Below are 20331 nucleotides of genomic sequence, written 5' to 3'. Positions count from 1 at the left end.
GTTCGCAAGACCACATTGACACATCACAACAACCCAGAATTAAATAACCAATATCATAGGTTAGCATTATGTGTGAACTCTGCCAAAGTGAAGTGCTACTATAACAGTAAAAGAATTAGGTAACACAGAAAATTAAATAATCGTATCAAAACTAAAGCAACAGCAAATTAAAAAGGGGAGAAACAATCTTAACATAAAATCCAAAGAGAAGATGAAACATCCAAAGCAACTCTCAGCCCCTGCCAAGGGCTTCTTTGTAAGGCCAAGTCTTAACTTGGCATCTAAAACTGACTAATGTTGGTGCTAGGTAGTCCCTTTAGGGAGGACATTCCAGTGGGTGCTTCATCCAAGGCGGCCTTGCTCCTTATAGATGTTCATTGTAAGAATCTGGAGCAGAACCTCCGGTGCTGAAGGAAGGAAACGGGGGAGAAATATATGGGATAAAGCAGCCTTTCAGGTACCCATGACCCAAGCCATTTAGAACTTTAAAGGCAAGAACCAGCATCTTAAATTAGGCCCAGAAATGTTAGCACCATTCACCTAAGAGCACTGGGGTAATATGTTCAAAGCTTCCCTAGACAACAGCCTGTTTGTAACAACTGCAGTTTTCAGACACTTTTAAAAGTTAGCCCCATATATAGTTCATTACAATAATCCAGACTTGAAGCTACTAAAGCTTGAATGACTGGCTAGGGCTGCTCTCTCCAGGAAAGGGCACAGCTGGTGTACCAGTTGAAGCTGGTAAAAGGAACTCCTTGTCTGCCGCTTCAGCATCCAAAAGCAGCATCCTATCTAAAACAGGTTGTATTCCCCACTCCAGGATAAACAAATCTCCTAACCAACAGTATCTTCATGTTATCAGGATTAGGTTTATTTACTTCCTCACAGTTTCCAGATACCAATTCAGGTTTCCACTGCTTCCCTGGGAGCAGATAAATACAACAGATAGAACTGGATGTCATCAACTGACACCTCAGACTGATGACATCTCAGACCACATCTCTAGATAATGATTTTATTTATTTATTTATTTATTTAAAGAATTTTTATAGCTTTAAATAACCTCACCATTTCTGGTATCATGGTGCTTTACAATCACATATAAAACAATTCCATTAAAAACGCTCAACCCACATTAAGACAATTCCATTAAAAGCCCTCAATTTCACCCACAGATTAAAAAGCATAAATGGCATTCTGAAATATCCCAAAAGCCAATGGCCATGGAGCAGACCAGTAGTCCCCAAGCAGCACTTTCCAATACATGCCTCCCCCTGCCCCCAGGAATGACCAGAACCACCTCAATACAGTTCCCCCTGAACCATCCCTGCAAGGCAACTCAGAAGGGTATCACGATTGATGGCATCAAATGCTAAGATCCAGAAGAAGTAGCAGGGCCAACTGTCCCTTCTCAGTCTCCCAGTACAAGCTGCTCACCACAGCAAGCAAGACCATTGTGGGCCAATGGTTGTCCCATTGTGGGCCAACCTATAAAAGGCCTCTTATTACTTGGAAAATCAATGCAACTAGTGCTTACAGTATAAAACGCAACCCCAAGAATTGCTTAAAGTCATCTCCACATGTAAATCAAGTGCCTATGCAAGCTGGTATCTTCCCTAAACATCAATACATTGTGCTGCATTTAAACACTGCATAGACCTGCTTTAAAACCATAACACAGAAGCTCATCATTCAAAAGACCTGGATATAAATAAATAAGGAATGCAAAGGCTTCTAAGATTTTTCCATGCTCTCCACTTTGCTGTATTTCTAGAGATGTGAAGTTCAGGAAAAATCCAGCCCGGGGTGTGTGGGAGAGAGAAGACTGGAGGGAACTGAACAATTCAGTGGACAAATGGGGAGAAAAGAAAAACTAGGATTTTTTTAACTCAGATTTTCCAAGACCTTCACATCTCTTTGTATTTCATCTTGTGAATTAATACAGTTTAAATAATCTAAGTTTAAAGTTATTTTAAGTGAAAAATATCTTCCCTGTTTTGCATTTGAAAGACAATCCTTCAATACTAACTCAAAGACCCAACATTCTATTTAAGGTACTTACTCCACATGTTACATTTTACTAATTTTACTGTTCACTGTAAAAAAGAAAACTCACCATTCTAACTACTTCAGGGTAAGTCTGTTCAGTCAAACAGCCTCTGCTTATTGTAATGTAATCCACAAGTTCATTAAGAGTTGAGCGCTTGTATTCTTTCATTTTAAGATCTGAAAGCGTGTCCATGAAGTCAAAAATGACACAGCACTGCTGAAGTTTCTTTAGAAACAACTCAGGTTGCTCTGAAGATGGAACGTCTGCAAGGGTGAAAGAAGGAAAGTCTTGTGAGTCTAAAATCATTCTTGTATGAAACAAATAATGCTTAAAAAGAAGCCATATCCATTAAATGTCAGTAAAATGGCAACCAAATTAACAATTGTGCTTTTTTGGAGGTTGGTTTCTTGAATACTGAATTACACTCTGGCCATCAATTAATAAATACATTTGTAATTTCAGAGATCAGCCCAAGCCTTCAAGTAGACAAAACATAGTCTGGTAGTCTTAATCCTGCAAAGGAATCAAGATCCTTAATTCCCATTTAGGTTTAGTAGAACTGGAGAATGCTGAATATCTCCCACAGCTCAAATAATAAAGAATAACAAAAATAATCAAATGTGTATATTTTTATTTACAGGCATATCCAATTTGAACTTCAATTCAGTATTTCCCAAACTATATTATATGGAAAAATCTTTAGACTAGATCCAAGCAACTGAATCCCATTCATTTTGGGATTATTTTATTTTATTCCAACAGTTATCACTTATCTTTTCAATTCATAGTTAATATCTTTCTATTGCAGAAACCTTTTAACTTTCCAGAACATTGTTAGGGATGCGAAGTGCAGAAGAATAACACAGAAAATTTGGGTAGGGAGTGGGAGGGAAAATCAAGTTTAACTTTGATAAGAACGAGTTGTATATATTTCAACTTTGGGGAAAAACATTGCGAGACTTCACTTCTCTAGCATCAACATGTCCTTTCAGAAGTGTAACTCTACACCTTTCAAGGAAGTCATACTTCCCTGACTAATGAAGCCATAAAAAAATCAATATATGTTTCTATGTATAATATGTACATATTATGTAAGACATAAGTATATTCTACAACGTTTCTTTATAGCTATATGTACACAAACCTTTCATGTATTCATTGTTTTGTACTGAATCAATTATTCGGCACAAAAATATCATATAAGGCAACCATGAATGCTGCAGCCATATCATAAATCTCCTCAAAACAGTTGACAGTTTCTATTTTACTCACAGTGGCAGGTTAGTAACCCTGCAACACATTTTCAAAGGAAAAGCATAAAAGGCAGATTAATCTCAAGTAGCCGGGGGAGCTAATGATAATATGCAAGTCACAGTAAGGAACATTGATCTCTACTTGAACAGGAGACACCAAGCAAAGGGAAAAGACTTCTCTCCTACCCTGTTTGATTAGAAACAGCAGCCTTATTCATAATGTTTAAACAGCATCATGAACCAAAACAAAATGTGTTGTAAAGGAGTGCTTCAATTTAAATAGGTTACTTGAGTCTATATAGATTTTGCTATTCTGAAGACCTGCAAAAAGCTATCTACTCTCTCTTCTGAGGGGGGTGCGGAAACCCTTACTTTTATTTACATACTTTGCAGTGCACAATGACATATCAGTTGTGTAAAATTAAATTAGTATGGCCTATAATTTACCATTTTCACTGCCTAGTAGAAACTCCTGCATTCCAAATCCTACATAGGAATTAAACTATATAGGGGTTTTGTGGCATAGCATATTTTCCAATCAACAATGTATGGTTAGCAGTGGCCAAACCACGGTTAGCTGTCAGGTCCAAGCCTTGGGTTCACATGCTCCCTCCTCCCCTTGCCTGAAACAGTTACTTCCCTGACTGGCCACAGACAACACCCCCACTCCCAGTACCAGACTTACTATATTGACTGGCACACTTAAATTTATGTTAGGCTGCACTATTCTCCTTAGCCCAAAAAGTTCACATACTGCTGCCCACAGGGAACAGAGGAGACCCTCCCTTTGCCACGCACACTATAGAGCCATGTCTGGCTGTGTTTCATCTACAAAAGAGGACAGCCACTAGCATAAATCTCAGCTTGTCCACATCCAGTGTCACTATGGGAAATTTACATTGCAAGTACAGAATTTGTGCTCTTCCATCTGCACAGTCACTCTCTTGCCTGAGCGAGTTGCTACTTCAAATGCAGAGAAAAAACAAAGAAAAGAGAAACAGTAAGCATTCCAAAAGCAACAGAAGGAGCCCTAGGCAAACTGCCCCTCCTGATTTTTATTTTATTTTTTCGGGGTTTTTTATATATATATATATATATATATATATATATATATATATATATCTGGGAGGCTGGCATAGTGCAAAGTGAAGCGTTGCCTATAGCCCCTTCTTTATTTAAGTTCAAAAGAGTGGTTTTGTGTTTTGGATCTCAGACCCCACATTTTCCTTATACCTGTTTATTAATTTTGTGACACTTATATACCGCTGAATATAATAAAATCCCTTATGTGCTTGGGGAAGTTATTTTCTTTTAGTCTCAACCATTTGCTTTCTGAGAAACGAGTGTTTTGTAACTGGCCATGTCTACCATGGCAGCCATTTTATACATGGGCAAGCCCCCGCAACCATCACAACCATTTTATGAGCACACCCACAACACTCCCTCAAAATTCCAAATGTGACAACAAACCTAAAAAGGTTGGGTACTCTTGGATCAGATCATGCTAGGTGCAAAACAAATTTCAGGGCTACTGCGATAAAAGCAACAATGGCTGTTCCTCCATTTACAATAAAATAACAAGGCAGCAGTTACTTGGATCTGTCTATAACATTAAGAGAAACATGCAGGTTATTTGCAAGGGAGAGAACAGAAATTGTCCTTCATGTATATCCTGTTCTAACAACTGACATTCACAGGACTGCCGACAGGCATTTAACAACTGATGCCTTAATTATAACAACCATTAATATTTATATACTGTTCATCAAGCACCCGGAGCTACTTACTACAGAAATGTACAATACAATCACAAGGAGGGAAAGAATGTAGCAAATTGTGAGCCAAGAAAAGCCTCTTAGGCTCTGGCCCCAGTTCTTGGCTACTGTGGCTTCTTAAAGGGTCAAGACCAGAGCAAACAGTCTGAGTGATTAGGGACATATAGTACCCTGAGTTCGATAGTGCTTTGCCCCTGGTGTTTCTGGGGTCTCTTCAGGTGAATGTATCACAACTCACAGGGTCCTGGATGGGATCTGAGAAACGGAAAGGCTGGGTTCTTCTGTATCCTTAATATCTGAAATATTCAGGCACAAAGACACCAAATATGTGGTTGCAAGGGAAAGCGTCCTTGTCCTTCTGCATAGCAGATCGCCATGTGTTCTCATAGAAATCACACCAAAATCTGTTTAGACCTCCTTATAATCCTGAAGTAGTTTCCCTGTAAGCTGAAATAGCAAAGCTTAAAGTCAGCTGCCACTCAGCTGGATCTCAATTTCTGCCAGGCACTTAGTAAGTCCTTCAACCTCTGCCTCTGGGTCAAAAGGGGTGACACAGAGATGAGTGTCAGCAGACTGAGACTACTGAAGCTCATATTAGCACATGTTTGAATCCTGGGGAATATCCCAACAGCCATAGGGAAAATATAAAAAAGGAATCAGCAAAAACCATTGGAGTGTAACATAACAGTCTTGAGCTCTCAAAGAACACATGCAAAGAAAAGTGATAATGGCTTGCATCCTGAGATAAGTCAAGCTAAAGAAGTTTCCATTCTCTTTTTTCCCCCTGCAACCACATACCCCAGCCTCTCCCCACCCCAAAAAAAGCATCTAGATGGCTCTCCTGGACATTGTGGAATAGGACGCAGGGAAAGCTGGGGGTGGAGAGGAGGAATAACCCATAAAGAATTTGAGGAGGATATTGTTCAAACCAATAATAAAAATAATAATGATAATTTTATTTCTTACCCGCCTCTCCATTTTGATCAAGGCGGGGAACAGCAGCAAGTACGAAACACATAAAATACTGATTAAAAACCTAGTATACATTGTTAAAACATCCTAAAAAACCATCCTAAAAGCATCCTAAAATTCCACTGGATAGGCCTGCCAGAAGAGATCAGTCTTTATAGCTTTCTTAAATGCAAAAAGACAGTGTTAAGTTGACAAATACCCTCCGGCAGGCCATTCCACAGTCTGGGAGCAGCAGAAGAGAAGGTCCTCTGGGTAATACCTGTCAGCCTTGTTTTGGCTGGCTGAAGTAGATTCTTCCCAGAGGACCTGAGTGTGTGGGGCGGATTGTACGGGAGAAGGCGATCCCGCAGGTAGCCTGGACCCAAACCATGTAGGGCTTTAAAGGTGATAACTAACACTTTATACCTCGCCCAGAAACTAATTGGCAGCCAGTATTGACATTTTAAAACTGGTGTTAAGATGAACAATAAAAAATATTAAAATACAGCAGAACCGGATTTGCAAGTAGAGCACTGAACCGTTGGATGACAACTGCATATACAAGTTATTTTACCATTGCCTCATTAAAGAATTCAAGGAATTTTGTGAGTTAACACGAAGATAAAATCGCAACACATTGCAATAGAAACATTACAAACATTCTTTTGCAACTGCCAAATCCTGTTCCATAGTTAATGTACAGAGACGACGTCCCAGTGTTAGGAATTATTGCAGCTTACGCTGCTTGAGTAACTCTAAAGTAGTCAGAGTTTCATCAAATTCCATATGGAAGGTGTTTGCTTTTAATAAATACAATGCTGGGAACACTAAGAAAAGTCATAGAAGTTCTTACAACCACTGAAATGGATGAGATTGTCAAAGAATCCAACAGTTGTTCAACTGTTCAAAATTAAATGTGGCAGGTTTCAAATACTAATTTAAATGGACCAGAAATTATTTCTGCCAAAATGGGTATTCCAAAAAAAGTGAAGATTTAAAGGTCCATTAGTTACCTGTTCAGTGATACTGATATATTCAACACCAAACAGGATTTTTGTTCTATTTAAAAATTCGACTAATTTTTAAAGTAGCAATACAAGACAGCAATTATTGCAGATAAAATATACCCTCCCTCTTCCACTGCTGAGCATACCCTAACCTAATGCCCCATTAACAAGAACCAAACCAAGAAAAGTACATAGCTAAACGAGGGCTAGAGTTCAATGTCGCTGCATAGCTGCTTAGTATCTTATTCAAATAACTTCCATGTCTAAACATGCTTATCTGTGGATTCCTGTCTACTATTCCCATTTTTTTCTTTTATTACAAGATTCAAAATGTACTCCAAGCAGGATATTGCACTATGAAAGCGGTATGAAAGCGGTATATAAAAGGAAGGAGCCACACTACTGCTTTATAGCAGTATTGAAGTGCACTGACAAATGTTTGGGCCCATTGACACATACAATAAATATACCACTTTCATAGTGCTATGACCTGCTTGGTGTGGCTCCTGCCTTTTATATACAGCTTTCACAGTGCAATATCCTGCTTGGTGTAGATTAGGCCTAAAATGTGCACTTCCTTACAGAGCCATTATTACAGCTCTTGCAATCCATTCATCACTAAATTTTTGGAGGGGACCGCAACAGAAATATAGCATAATATGATATAATTTTAACAAAAACATATGGAGGTTGACAGAATTAAGTTAACTCACTTCTTCAAGCCAGAATGCTGCAATTCAATGCCTGAACCAAAACAGATGTACCAGATAGCCATTACATCTCCAGCAGCGATCACCATCAAAATCTTCCAAATGTGGAATTCCTGACAGGATGTTAATGCAATCTAGACTTTGTTTTCTGAATTGGTTTAGCTAAAGAACTACTCTTGTGATTTCTATGTATCTCACTTGTTGTAACATGTAAGTTTCCGTATTGCACATCTCAGATCATCAAGGCTTATCTTGGTTGGTTTGGATATGATGATGCAATTACAAGTAATCATTATAGCACATGTAATACACAGTATAGCATTTAACAATGAGTATAGTTTGGGGGGGGGCATTGGAAGCACCAAATAGATCAGTACCAAAATGGGTAATGTGAAGAGTTGGATGTACAAATAAATACTATGTATGAGTAATATAAGACATCTATAAACAGATCTTTGATGTATGAGCCATTCTTTCAATGTTATTTGCTCAGCTCAGCTGTTTATTCATTGTTTTTGCTAATTATGCTCGCTTGTCAACCATTTTAAGGAACTAATGAGCTGAAAATACAGAATGTAAATATTTACAATAAATGAAATATATTATTTCCTGCAATTGGCCTAATGTTTAAAAATTATCCTCTGTTATCAGATAGGTCAGAGTATTTATTTATTTATTACATTTTTATACCGCCCAATAGCCGAAGCTCTCTGGGCGGTTCACAAAAATTTGTCACACCATTAGTGTGACAAAATAAATTTATTCCACAGAATAAATTCTGCATGACAATAAGAATAGTCAAAAGTTAGGTATCTATCTAATATTGTCATGCTATTCTAGTTATAGTTATGGAAGGGCTTAAAAGTTCACAGATGTCAGAGATGCATGGAATCTAATAGTACCTAACCCTTTATAGAATCCAGATTCCCTTCCTCCTATTGCTGCAATAAGGCAGGAAGCAAATCAGGTCAGATAACAATGAGATCTGCTTACATACTGAGAGAGAGGGAGAGATTATTATTATTATTATTATTATTATTATTATTATTATTAATTTCTATATCAACAAATAACATTGTCGATCAAGTAAACAGCTTTTAGTTAGTGAAGTATCCTATCTCAGCATGTTGAGGGGGTGAGGGAAATAACTGCCCCCTTCTTCCTATACTCCCCCCCTTAAGCATTTGTGTTACTAAGGTCCCTTTTGGGGTTCAAGTGATGGGGATAGAGGGCTTAGAAGGAAGCAATGGGATGGGATGAAACATTGTTTTATAAGCAGGCCTCTCTTTCCTTGTGGGCAGAAAGTTTTGCTGCCTGAAGACTGAGAAGCAAGCAATCATGCTGACAAAGCCATGGAACGATGGTCAAGCCATGGAACAATGGACTAGTATGAGAAAAGGTTACAACGTTTGCTACTCTCTGCCGCTAGCAGCTCCACAAGTCCAGTTTGTTCCCATGTACCCTGATAAGGCCTAGAGTAACATCAGTAGCCTAAAACAATGAGAAACTGTCCCTGCAGGTTTCTGCCCTCCAATATGGCTGTTTCTACACCTGTTTTTCCCCGGGATTGTCCCGGCATCATCCCTGTGCATCCAAATGACACACAGGGGATCCCGGGGGTAGGCAGGGACAATCCCTCTATTTTCCTGGGACAATCCTTAGGTGTAGAAAGGCCCAATGTCATTCACCAAACCAGAACCAAATTTTCCAGTTAGCAATTAGGAAAAAGAGCCAATGAAAAAGCAGAAAATGGAAGGGTGTCGGGAGATTAAACAAAGCAACAGCACCCTGTGAAAAAGAAAAGACCATATTTGTTCCAACCTGGCTTGATTTTTTTACCTTTTGCTTAACTGCGAACTTTGTTAGCAGATTTTGATTGTTTTGAGAGCCTTTTTTTGCTCAGCCTGGTTCTTGCCTCCCTTTCGGGAGAAGAAGAGTCCTATTTTCTCTTTTGGAACACTTTTTCCCTTCGCTTTGAGACTATTTTGGGCTATCTTTCCGCAAGCCAGTTTCTCTGAGCCAGGCACATGGCTCCTGAGCAGCTTGGTGAAGTTTTCACCCTCTATTTTATTTTGCTTACTGGTGAAGCTTGGGCATCACAACACTTTGCATTTTAAAATGTTTTCTTCACTCTCTACTCCCACCAATCAGCTTCATTGGATGGCCCCATAGGGTTCCAGTATTATGCATAATTTTGTACACCTCTATCATGTCTCCCCTTAGCCTCTTTTTTCCAAGCTAAACAATCCCAGCTGTCGAAACCTTCGCTCATAGTGGTGATGCTTCAGTCCCTTAATCATTTCAGTTGCCCTTTTCTGCACTTTTTCCAGCTCTATAATATCTTTTTGTAGATGTGGTGACCAGAACTGTACACAGTATTCTAAGTATGGTCACACCATAGATTTGTATAAAGGCATGTATTCTGCATGCATACACACACATAAGGAAGGTTAAATTAATATTAATATTTGATTAGAACAAAACTTTAACTGCTTAGCCTTAGGAAAACATAAAATACTGGATACAGTTGATAGGAAAGCTACAATCTGAGGATTTGTTTGCTTAAGTTAATATATTTTTATTAAATTAACAAATGGTGAATAAAGAGTCATGAAAGGTTCAACGTAACATAAGAAAGTAATTGATCTTATTAAACATGCAATATATTAGTGTAAATATATTTCTATGATGTGTTATGGCTATGCAGATCACCGGAAGAGGAAGATACAAAATATATTTAAAAATAAAAATACAGTCATGCAAATTATGCTTGCTGAATAAAAGAATATAATATGTTATGGCTATGTAGATCACTGGAAGAGGAAAATACATAATATATTCAAAAATAAAAATACAAGTCATGCAAATTATGCTTGCTGAATAAAAGAATATTCTTCTTATCTAAAAATAAGACATGTATGCAGCTTGGCATTAAATGCTTTACCTCAGTAAAAAAAAAAACATGCATGAGATTTATTTATTTTTTGAAGGGCCATCAACTGTGAAATCCTTCCCTAAAGGATAGCTCTTACATAAAGAAAAAATGCTTTTTTGACATCCAATCAATTTAACGCCTTTCAATCGTAGTAGGGATGACCAACATTACTAACCAAAATATGCTCTTAACTCATTTATTTATTTATTTAAAGCATTTATATCCCGCCCTATATCAATAAGATCTCAGGGCGGTGTACAGATAAAAGCATATAATATAAAACAGTAAACCGCCCAGAGAGCTCCGGCTATTGGGCGGTATAGAAATGTAATAAATAAATAAATAATAAATAAATAAATATACACAGCTAAAAACAAATTAAACTTCCTATACCTTCCTAACAACTTAATGGACAGTGAAGTCTAGAGAAGTTGCTGTGTGGAACATGGGGCAGTACCCAATGCTGCCCGCCCATTCGTGCACGGGGCCCACTGCCGATTTTGTTCCACGCATGAGGCCAGCCCCACTGATTCTGTTGTACAAGCAGAACCCAACACTTGTGTGATGGAGATTTAGTTCTTCTGAGGACAAGCCCCAAAACATATGTGTGATGCACAGAGACCACTAACAAGAACCACTAGATTCTGCCCAGAGAATGTAAAGACTAGAGTGGGGTGGGGGGGAGCAGTGAGAAACTACACAAAAATCAGTATTTATAGACCAGCTGTCATGAGGCAAGCTTAAGTACCTGCCATGCAGCTTGCAGTTATGGTATTACATACAAGAGTCACCTCAACAGTTTCATATCAGTATCTATTTATCACACAGCATTTCCTGCCATTTTCTCATTCCTTTTCCATCCTTGTGTCCAAAAAATTCTGAAAGCAATTCAATTGTTCAACTATAGTCTACATAAGCATTATTAAGCAGGAGCTGCACACCAAGGTTTTGAAGTTGTTAATCTGATCAACTCCGACCACTACTTTCCTTGGTCTCCACGCAGAAAGTCATGCAAAGCATCCATTTCAACTACATGGCCTTCATCTGGCACAGGAATCTTTCATTAAAGCCCCAGGATAACTTTGTTTTATATTCTATTTCTATGTGTCTCTCATCTAAGCCAGATAGCACATTCTGCTTTCTCAGTTAATTTTTCTTTTCTTTTTTCTTCTCTTTTCTTTAATGAAAGGTTTTGATATTGGACTTGAACTTCAACACGGAACCAACACGATCCTGCTATGTCCTGTTTGGGTATCATATTTCCTTCCTTTGTTCAGGTGAACTTACATTCCAATCAACTCTTGCTTAACACCAAATATACAATACGTGTTTCTTCCCTTGTGAGGCAGTTTAATGGCATTTACCCAGTAAGGCAACTTTTTCTAGAAATAGAACATTCTCACCACATCAGAGGCACAAGATCCTGCCGTATTCATAAATGACAGTTCAAAAACTGACATTTTTAAACACCTTTCCTACCAAGAACTATTTTAAATATTTGGAAAGAAGAAATGTTCCATTTTAAGTATCTGTGGATTGGAAGACTGAAGAAATTTACCAGATCGCAAAGAACTGAGCTTCGCTCTTGTCCATCACTTGTCTGTCGAGACGTCTACATCAATTACTAAAGGCACAGGCAATTCAACGTCCTTAAAATCATTAAAATGAGGTGATGCCTCTTATTTTGATTAGCAAGGGCAAATCAGATAGCCCTATTAGTTAAAACAACTTTTTAAAAAGCACTCTCTTCAATATGGAGCATTGGTGTCCTTTGATTCCATGACTGGAGAATGCCTCACAGAAATCAGCATTCTTAAGAGACTCAGCTTTCAATATTCAAAAAGCAAGCTTGTAAAACTAAGTTTAACAAATACGAGCAATACCTGATAACAACTCAGAATAAACTGCTATGTAGGTGATGTGATATTCATGACATAGCAACTCAGAATCAGCATGGCCTTCAATAATCTACACAGGTTCTGTACGCACTTTTTTGCATAAATTTCCCTATTCTTTTTTAGCACAGATTTTTAAGTCAATTTGGTGAAGTTTTGCTTTCTTAGCCCAGGGTACACTTAGCCCCAACATATCCTGGTTGGTTGGCTGGTTATTTATTTATTTATTTATTACATTTTTATACCGCCCAATAGCCGAAGCTCTCTGGGAGGTTCACAAAAATTAAAACCATAATAAAACAACCAACAGGTTAAAAGCACAAATACAAAATACAGTATAAAAAGCACAACCAGGATAAAAACCACGCAGCAAAATTGATATAAAATTAAAATAGAGAGTTAAAACAGTAAAATTTAAATTTAAGTTAAAATTAAGTGTTAAAATACTGAGAGAATAAAAAGGTCTTCAGTTGGCAACGAAAGGAGTACAGTGTAGGCGCCAGGCGGACCTCTCTGGGGAGCTCATTCCACAACCGGGGTGCCACAGCGGAGAAAGCCCTCCTCCTAGTAGCCACCTGCCTCACTTCCTTTGGCAGGGGCTCACGGAGAAGGACCCCTGTGGATGATCTTAAGGTCCGGGCAAGTACATATGGGAGGAGGTGTTCCTTCAAATAACCTGGCCCCAAACCGTTTAGGGCTTTAAATGTGAATACCAGCACTTTGAATTGGGCCCGGTTGTTCATAGATACATAGGAAAGCAAACGTGGGGAGGAAACCAAAACCCTATATTTTACTGAAAACACTAAAGTGCACAGCTTTTAGTAAAGTAATAAAGGGTTTCACACCGCAATATGAATAGGTTCTGAGCTTTTTTAAAAAAAAAAGTAGCTGAAAGCCTTCTGCATTCCTTTCATCATCTTTATATTTCAACCAACATTCCACAAGGTCCAAACTCCGCCCTGACCTCAGACCTTTTCTATTAATGAACCAAGCCATACAATTTTTATGCATTGAACTTGCTTGAGCAGTTTTTCTGCTTTTAACATAGTTTCTGTATCTGTTCAGAAGTCCAAAAGCAAACCTCAAAAATCCAGAGAGAGAGTTATTGACAGCACTGTAGGTTATATGGAAAATACTGTAAGAAATTCAGGATACTTTGACCTGAAGTATTCTTTGTTGCTTTGACGTCGTTCAGAATGAAAGAGAAAAAGAAAAAGGGGGACGCTGTAGTGAGTCCGATGTCAATTTTGCTAGCATTTATATAGCTTTTCATGTAGTAATTTTCACAATCCTTCTGATGCAACACCAAATGCCCCAAATAGAATCAGCTTGTGAGGAGCTCCAAAAGGATCTCTCCATACTGAGAGAATGGGCATCCAAATGGCAAATGTGGTTCAATGTTAGCAAGCGTAAAGTGATGCACATTGGGGCAAAAAAAATCCCAACTTCAAGTATAACCTGATGGGATCTGAGCTAGCAGTGACCAACCAAGAAAGAGATCTTGGGGTTGTGGTGGATATCTCGATGAACAACCTGGCTCCTAGAACATTAACGAGCTGCCACTTCTAGGCGGGCCTGTAAGTCAGCTAGTGCTCATGCGCTCATACAAGGAGAAGATTGGCAGCTGCTCCAGCCCTTCACAAGCAAGCACAAGGAGAAGGGAAAGACTGGTGTTTGGAGCAGCAATGCTGTAAGAGGGCCCAAGTGGTGGTGAGTGCTAAGGGGACATGGCAGGCACTAAGAGAGCCCACCAAGGGCAGCCTGCCAAGGTCCCCCTAAAATTTGGAGGGAGTTCTGTCTACGCTGACATGCACATGCAAAATGCACAATGACTCTGCCAAAAAATACAGCTGATTGTTGTAGATTTTCACATGATTGTCAATGTGGAAGCAATGCTAGGCTTTGGAAAACAAGCTAAGGCAGTCCTCCACCTCATATCCAAAACGATGCACAATGTCAAGCTGAGCCAAGGCAGCCCCCTATCTGAATTATCAAGGTGGGTCCCTAAGGCAGAGCCCAAATAAAAATATGACATATGTATAGACAATCGGAAATCACTAGGAAATCACTAGGAAACTCAGATAATACCCCTGCTTTACAGAAGCACAGACAACATCCATCTATGGGGGATAGAAAACATACCTTTAAGCCATACTACATTTTGAACAGGCATGCATACCAACATACCCCATCTCTTAAGATTCCATATACACCCATGATTTAAACATACATTTAGATAAAAGCACTCAGAAGGCTGCTGTGACAAAAAAAATGCCAAAAAGATCTAGAATATTTGCTGAATTTTACACTTATTGATATGGTCCCTGTGGAGCTGTCCAGAGCATAAAATTGTCTAGTCTGATTTTGTGGGATCAGTTTCAGTTGTTGCATCTTGAGTACACTGACAAACCACCTGTAATCTTGACCCTTGCCTATGGTGGCTGTTTTACATCACTTCAAAGTGATGTAAAAAGGGGATTGACTGGGTGGGTCCAGGGGATGCTTAATGCTCCTTTGCAAGAGGTCTGATTTCCCCCTTAATGGAGAACCTCACTTGCTGCCCTCGAAGAGGGAGATATGAACAATCCTTTGGCCCCTAGGACACCCTCTCAGAGGTCAAAGAATTACAGCCTAAGACAACCATTACGCAAGTTATATGTTCACGATTAGGAATATCCAAAATGTAATGATACAAAGAATGGTGCACATTTTCTCTCCCCAAAATCATGTTCTGGAATACAATTTCATAGTAGTTTAGCCTCTCCAAGAATAAAGTCTACCATGAATTTTAAAAAGATAATTCTTCTGAATTTCATCATAAACTGGGCCTGTCCACACATTACCACAGCCCAACAAGCAAAATGCTGATTAAAACAAGGCACAGTGGCTTGTTTGATGGTGCGAACCAGAACTGGATCTTTTTCTGAGATAATCCAGGGCTCAAAAAATTACCAACCTGTCTCTACTGACCTCTCCACTTCCCTTTCCTTACACAATTGCCCATTCTCTTCCTTTACCTTTAAATCAGCAGCAGCAGGAAGAGGGACAGGAATACATCGTAGAGGACGGAAACTATAGCAGCACTCAGGAAGGTTACATCTCCCATGGTCCCCCACACTCGAATACACTGTTACCTAAAGCATCAGGATGATGGGGGAAAGAGGGGGGACTTCTTTCACCCCTCTTGTCTCCACTGATGCTCCTACCACTGTTTAAAAGGGAAGGGGTTTTGAATGCAGGGATTCTTCACCCGACTAGGTTTTGATCCAAGCAAGCAAAGAATTTGGGAGCTTTAAAAGTTTGTCTCTCATTCAAGGGGAACTTTTATGAGCCTCTGAAGTTCATTTCTGAGCCTGGCTCAGACAAACTTTCTCAACATCTTTACTATATTTTCTTTGTGAGTATCAGCAAAACACATCACAGCCAGGAAAGACAGGCTGGGTAAGTTGACTTGGGGGCAGATGTAGGCGGAGTACATTCTCTAAGACATATGAAGAACCCAAGTGAAGCCAGCAGAATTCAGTAAGCCAGACAAGGCAACTAAGGGAGACTTTCCTGAAATGCACTTGAAAGACTAAATATTCTTTTCAAGGCACACAATAGAATTGGATTATTATTATTATTATTATTATTATTATTATTATTATTATTATTATTTAAAAAACCTGAATAATTTAACACATTTATTTTAAAAAAACCTTAAATCCAAATATTTTAAACTACACTCAAGTACTCAAAATGAACTAACCTGGAACCCTTTTCAGTCTCAGGTTAAACACATTCTGTGCACCATTCCTGATATATGGCTAAAGGAAAGAATAGCAACAAATCAGAAAAAGCTACAAGACCTACCCAGACACTTAACAAACTCAAACAGGTCATACCTGCTCCTTTGGTCTGAACAACAAAGGAACTCAACTTCCTACGGCTCCCTGCCTTGCTCCACACCTACCAATCCTAGCCAGAACCTCACTTCCTCAGAAACCTTATCACGAGACAAAACATTTCTAACTAGCTCTCAAAGTGACAACTAGTAGTAAGCTATTCAATTCTGAGATGTGCCTTTCATTCAGCATCATTTTAGTGTATACTAAAAGAAATGTACCACTTTGCATTTACTGGGCCCAACACGTCTAGGTTGAGGATCACATATGTAGCTCACCTAGAACTGGTATGATTAAGACACCAAGTATTTGTAGCTTATGATTCGCAAGAGAGGGACATAGCTAAGCCACATCTGACTCCCTTTTTTAAAAAAGAATCAATCCAATGGATCAGACAACTATTTTGGACTGAGTACACTAAAGGAAGTGATTCAGCGTGAGCTACATAGAGACTAAGGCCTTAGCTAGACCTACCTTTTTCAACGCAATGGAGGAGTGAAGATCTCGCATTGTGATTAATGCAAGATCCCTCCTCCGTTTACACGTAAGGCGCCATGACCTCAGTAAGAAAGGTGTCGCGCCCGCCACTCATGCGCTGAAGGTAAGTGTTTTTTTTTCAATTTAATTTGGTTTCCTGCTCCCCCCACCCTAACTCCAATGGGTGCAGCTCCCGGCTCCACGCGAGTAATTGAACAGAGCAGGGTCAAGCCATGGAAACGGGCCACACATTCTGTGGTCTCGGGCTCAGCCCAGGACTGCGGAATAAGCGGGCCCAAAGGGAAGGGCTCTATCCCGGGGCAAGAGAGGGATGATCCCTCCCTGATCCTGGGATCCCCTGTGCGTCATGTGGAAGCACAGGGACGATCCCGAAGTTCACCCCGGGATATAGCCTGGTCTAGCTAAGGCCTCATATGTAGAAAGAAGTAGCCAGGTGCCCATAACTACAAACAACACACCTCTTGATTATTAGGCAATATCTTTAAATTTATGATGAAGCTTATAGTATCTGTGAAGGAAGTGCACTTATTCCATATAAGCCAGAGAGCTGCTGACAAAAACTAAGGAACCAACAAACAGCAATGTCAATTTCTGCCACAAAAGATATGGCGGAGAGCTAGTTGCTACTACTTTAATACTATTCCTCATGGGTTTTTTCCCCCTAAGGTACAAATACATTTGTGCATTTGGGCTTTCATAGTAAGTCAACAAGATAATCTCTCTGCTAGCCAAGAGACTTTTAAAAGGTATTCTCTATTTGAAGGTGCCAAGGAAACATTTGAAAGCAAATTTATTTTCATTAGACTGATGTCTTCCTCCTTTCTTGGATATGCAAATACACACCCTTGAAATAGCAAAGACTGGAATGTAGATTTTCCATCTGGCCCACAACTTCCTTCCTCCATAGCACAGTAGCTTTCCAACAGTCCCTCTGCCAGTTCGAGCAGATATTCACTTAGCCTTAGAGAAATAGCACCGGAATTACTAGATTTAGAATGGACTGAAGAATTCTCAAAGTTATAACCTATTGTGCCTAGACAACCCCCCCAGTAGAATTGAGTGCAGAAGCTGGGGTTTACGAATACCAACTGCTAGGTCTATGGGATTGCCCTTTTTCCCATGGGCACGAATAAGATTTTTTTTTCTGCCTCACATGGGTTTGCACATAAAAATGATATGCTGGCTTCAAAAAATGTCATGATTTGTAACATTATGTATAAAATATATGAAGACAATTGTTTCTCATCTTTGAATGTTTTAAAATAGCCTCAAGGCAGCTTACAAATGAATAAAATGTGTGTGTAAACCCAGACTAATATAAAATATACAAGGAGCATTATACCCATAAGCAGTTAGAATACAAACTTGGCATTCTGCAAACATAAAGCCTATGCCTATTCATGGAAGGAATTGAGATCCAGCAGACAATCTCCACTGGAGGAAGGATTGGAGGAGACTGACTTTTGCAACTCTCCACTTTCCCCAGCACTACATCCCATCCTGCTCCTGTGGGGACCCCTGGCCATCTGCAACAGCTTTGGAGATGGGGGGAGGCAAAGGGGAAGGAATAATCAAAGAGAATCGGCTTCTCCCTTCATGCAATGGGGGAGTCCTGTTAGCAGAGTTCCACTCACAGATAAGCAAAGCCATCATCTATTAAACACTCATGAAAATTAAAATATCTTAAACCAGCACCTAGAAGAAAGCAAACTTGCTACATGGCATGTCTCAGGAAGATATTCCACAAAATACTTGCATTTGTAAAATAAATTAGGAACAGTGACTAAACGACTAATAATAAAGTGCTAATAAGGAGAACGTGAGTAACCTGAATATTGAGAGAAGTAAAAACGTTTGGACACCACTACTAGGATCCAAGAACCATGCATGCTGCTCTGCATGTCAACCAGGCCTCCCCACTGGCCCTCAGTGGGCCTTGCTAAACCTACCTCAGAATCTGTGTGGGAGGAGAGGCCAGCCCGCCCTAGAAATAGCGCGGGCTGTCACTCCTAGCTAGACGTCAGACGCGACGGGGTAAAAGAAGCCCCGTTGCGTCCGCCATATTTTTTATGTTTTAAAGGGGCAGGAGCGCTCAGGTAAGTGTTTTTTTAAAAAAAGGTTTCCCCGCTCCCCCCTGCCCCCAATCTCCCTCCCACCAGGCCACAATCTCCCCACCATGGCTCCACTCTCCCCCCAATCTCTCCCGCCGGGTCCACTCTTCCGCCCCCCCCAGCCTGATGGGCACAGCGATCCTGTGGAGCGCTGTGCCCAGTGCGCGGCTTCTCCCGGCTATTCATGAGTAAGCCGCGGAACTGGGAAAAGCCGCGGAACGGGCTAGTCTTTCCGCAGCCCCTGGCTCAGCCCAGGCCTGCCTGCAGAAATACTGGGCCAAAAGTGGTGCTGTTTATCCCGGGCCAAGGGAGGGTTGACCCCGGGATCCCCTGTGCGTCATCTGGACGCACAGGGGTGAGCCTAGGTATCAGCCCAGGCTAAACCCTCGTCTAGCAAAGGCCAGTGTCACCCAAAAAGCTGCTCTTGAAGGTTGGCGGAAAACCCAAAGCAGCATTGATGCAACATGAGATGCAGACGGAAGAAAATATCAGCAACTCCCACTGTGCATGCGTAGAAGTATTTTTAGTTCACGGACATGGATTCCTGCCAATCTGTATGGATTAACACTGCCCCGTTAAAAAAAAATCACATTCCTCCAATTTGCCTTCATAGGTACTGTTCTCATTTAGTTTTCCAGTGTCTCTCACACACAAAAGTATTTCTGTTAACACCAACCCTTTCCTCCTCAGTGTACATAGAATCATACCTACACATATCCATTCATAATTAAGCAATGACTAATATAGAAATTACTTGTCACACAAACCGGGTGGTGTACAACATTTAGATTAACCAACCATTAAACTGAAAAGGTTTGCTCTTTGTAATTATACGGAGGCTTGACTTCCTCCTCATCCTCTTTTCTCACAGGGTTTGCTTTTTACACAGTAAGAAGAGGATGTCTGAAGTCTTAGTAAAAAAAGACAACTGAATTAAGGTGCTACTAGAACCTCAGTACCAAGTATTTCACTACCCCAGGAGTACTCAAATAACCCTTGGAAATACTTTGAGGGGGGAAATCTTGTCCCATCTGCTACCACTTTTTTCTTCTTCATTTGGCATAGGATCATTTGTTCCAAGGATTCTATGGATTGTGCTTCCTCTCTCAGGAAAATGAGGAGAACACAGTACCAGCTATTAAAAGGTAAAACTGGGAATTGTGGTGATGGGACTGGGCAATGCAAATATGCTCATATGTTGGTTTGGGAAGTTGGGGATATAACTTAAGTTACTTTTAATATGCTGTATGGTTTTAAAATTT

General features: G+C 39.9%; 1 protein-coding gene across 4 annotated transcripts in view; it reads right to left on the bottom strand.

Moving 5' to 3' along the window:
• The window catches only part of PPP2R5E (protein phosphatase 2 regulatory subunit B'epsilon), an 82064-nt gene that overhangs the window by 39553 nt on the left and 22180 nt on the right, over window positions 1-20331 (bottom strand). For all 4 annotated transcript variants that reach the window (XM_063118144.1, XM_063118145.1, XM_063118143.1 and 1 more), the window contains exon 3: window positions 2117-2313. In XM_063118144.1, coding sequence (XP_062974214.1) covers window positions 2117-2313 — 197 coding nt within the window. The remainder of the gene's footprint in view (window positions 1-2116; window positions 2314-20331) is intronic.

The sequence above is a fragment of the Elgaria multicarinata genome, chromosome 2 (genome assembly GCF_023053635.1).
Source record: "Elgaria multicarinata webbii isolate HBS135686 ecotype San Diego chromosome 2, rElgMul1.1.pri, whole genome shotgun sequence".
NCBI classification, from domain to species: Eukaryota; Metazoa; Chordata; class Lepidosauria; order Squamata; family Anguidae; genus Elgaria; species Elgaria multicarinata.
The sequence above is the reverse complement of the archived record's forward strand: the minus strand, read 5'-3'. Positions and strand labels throughout refer to the sequence as shown.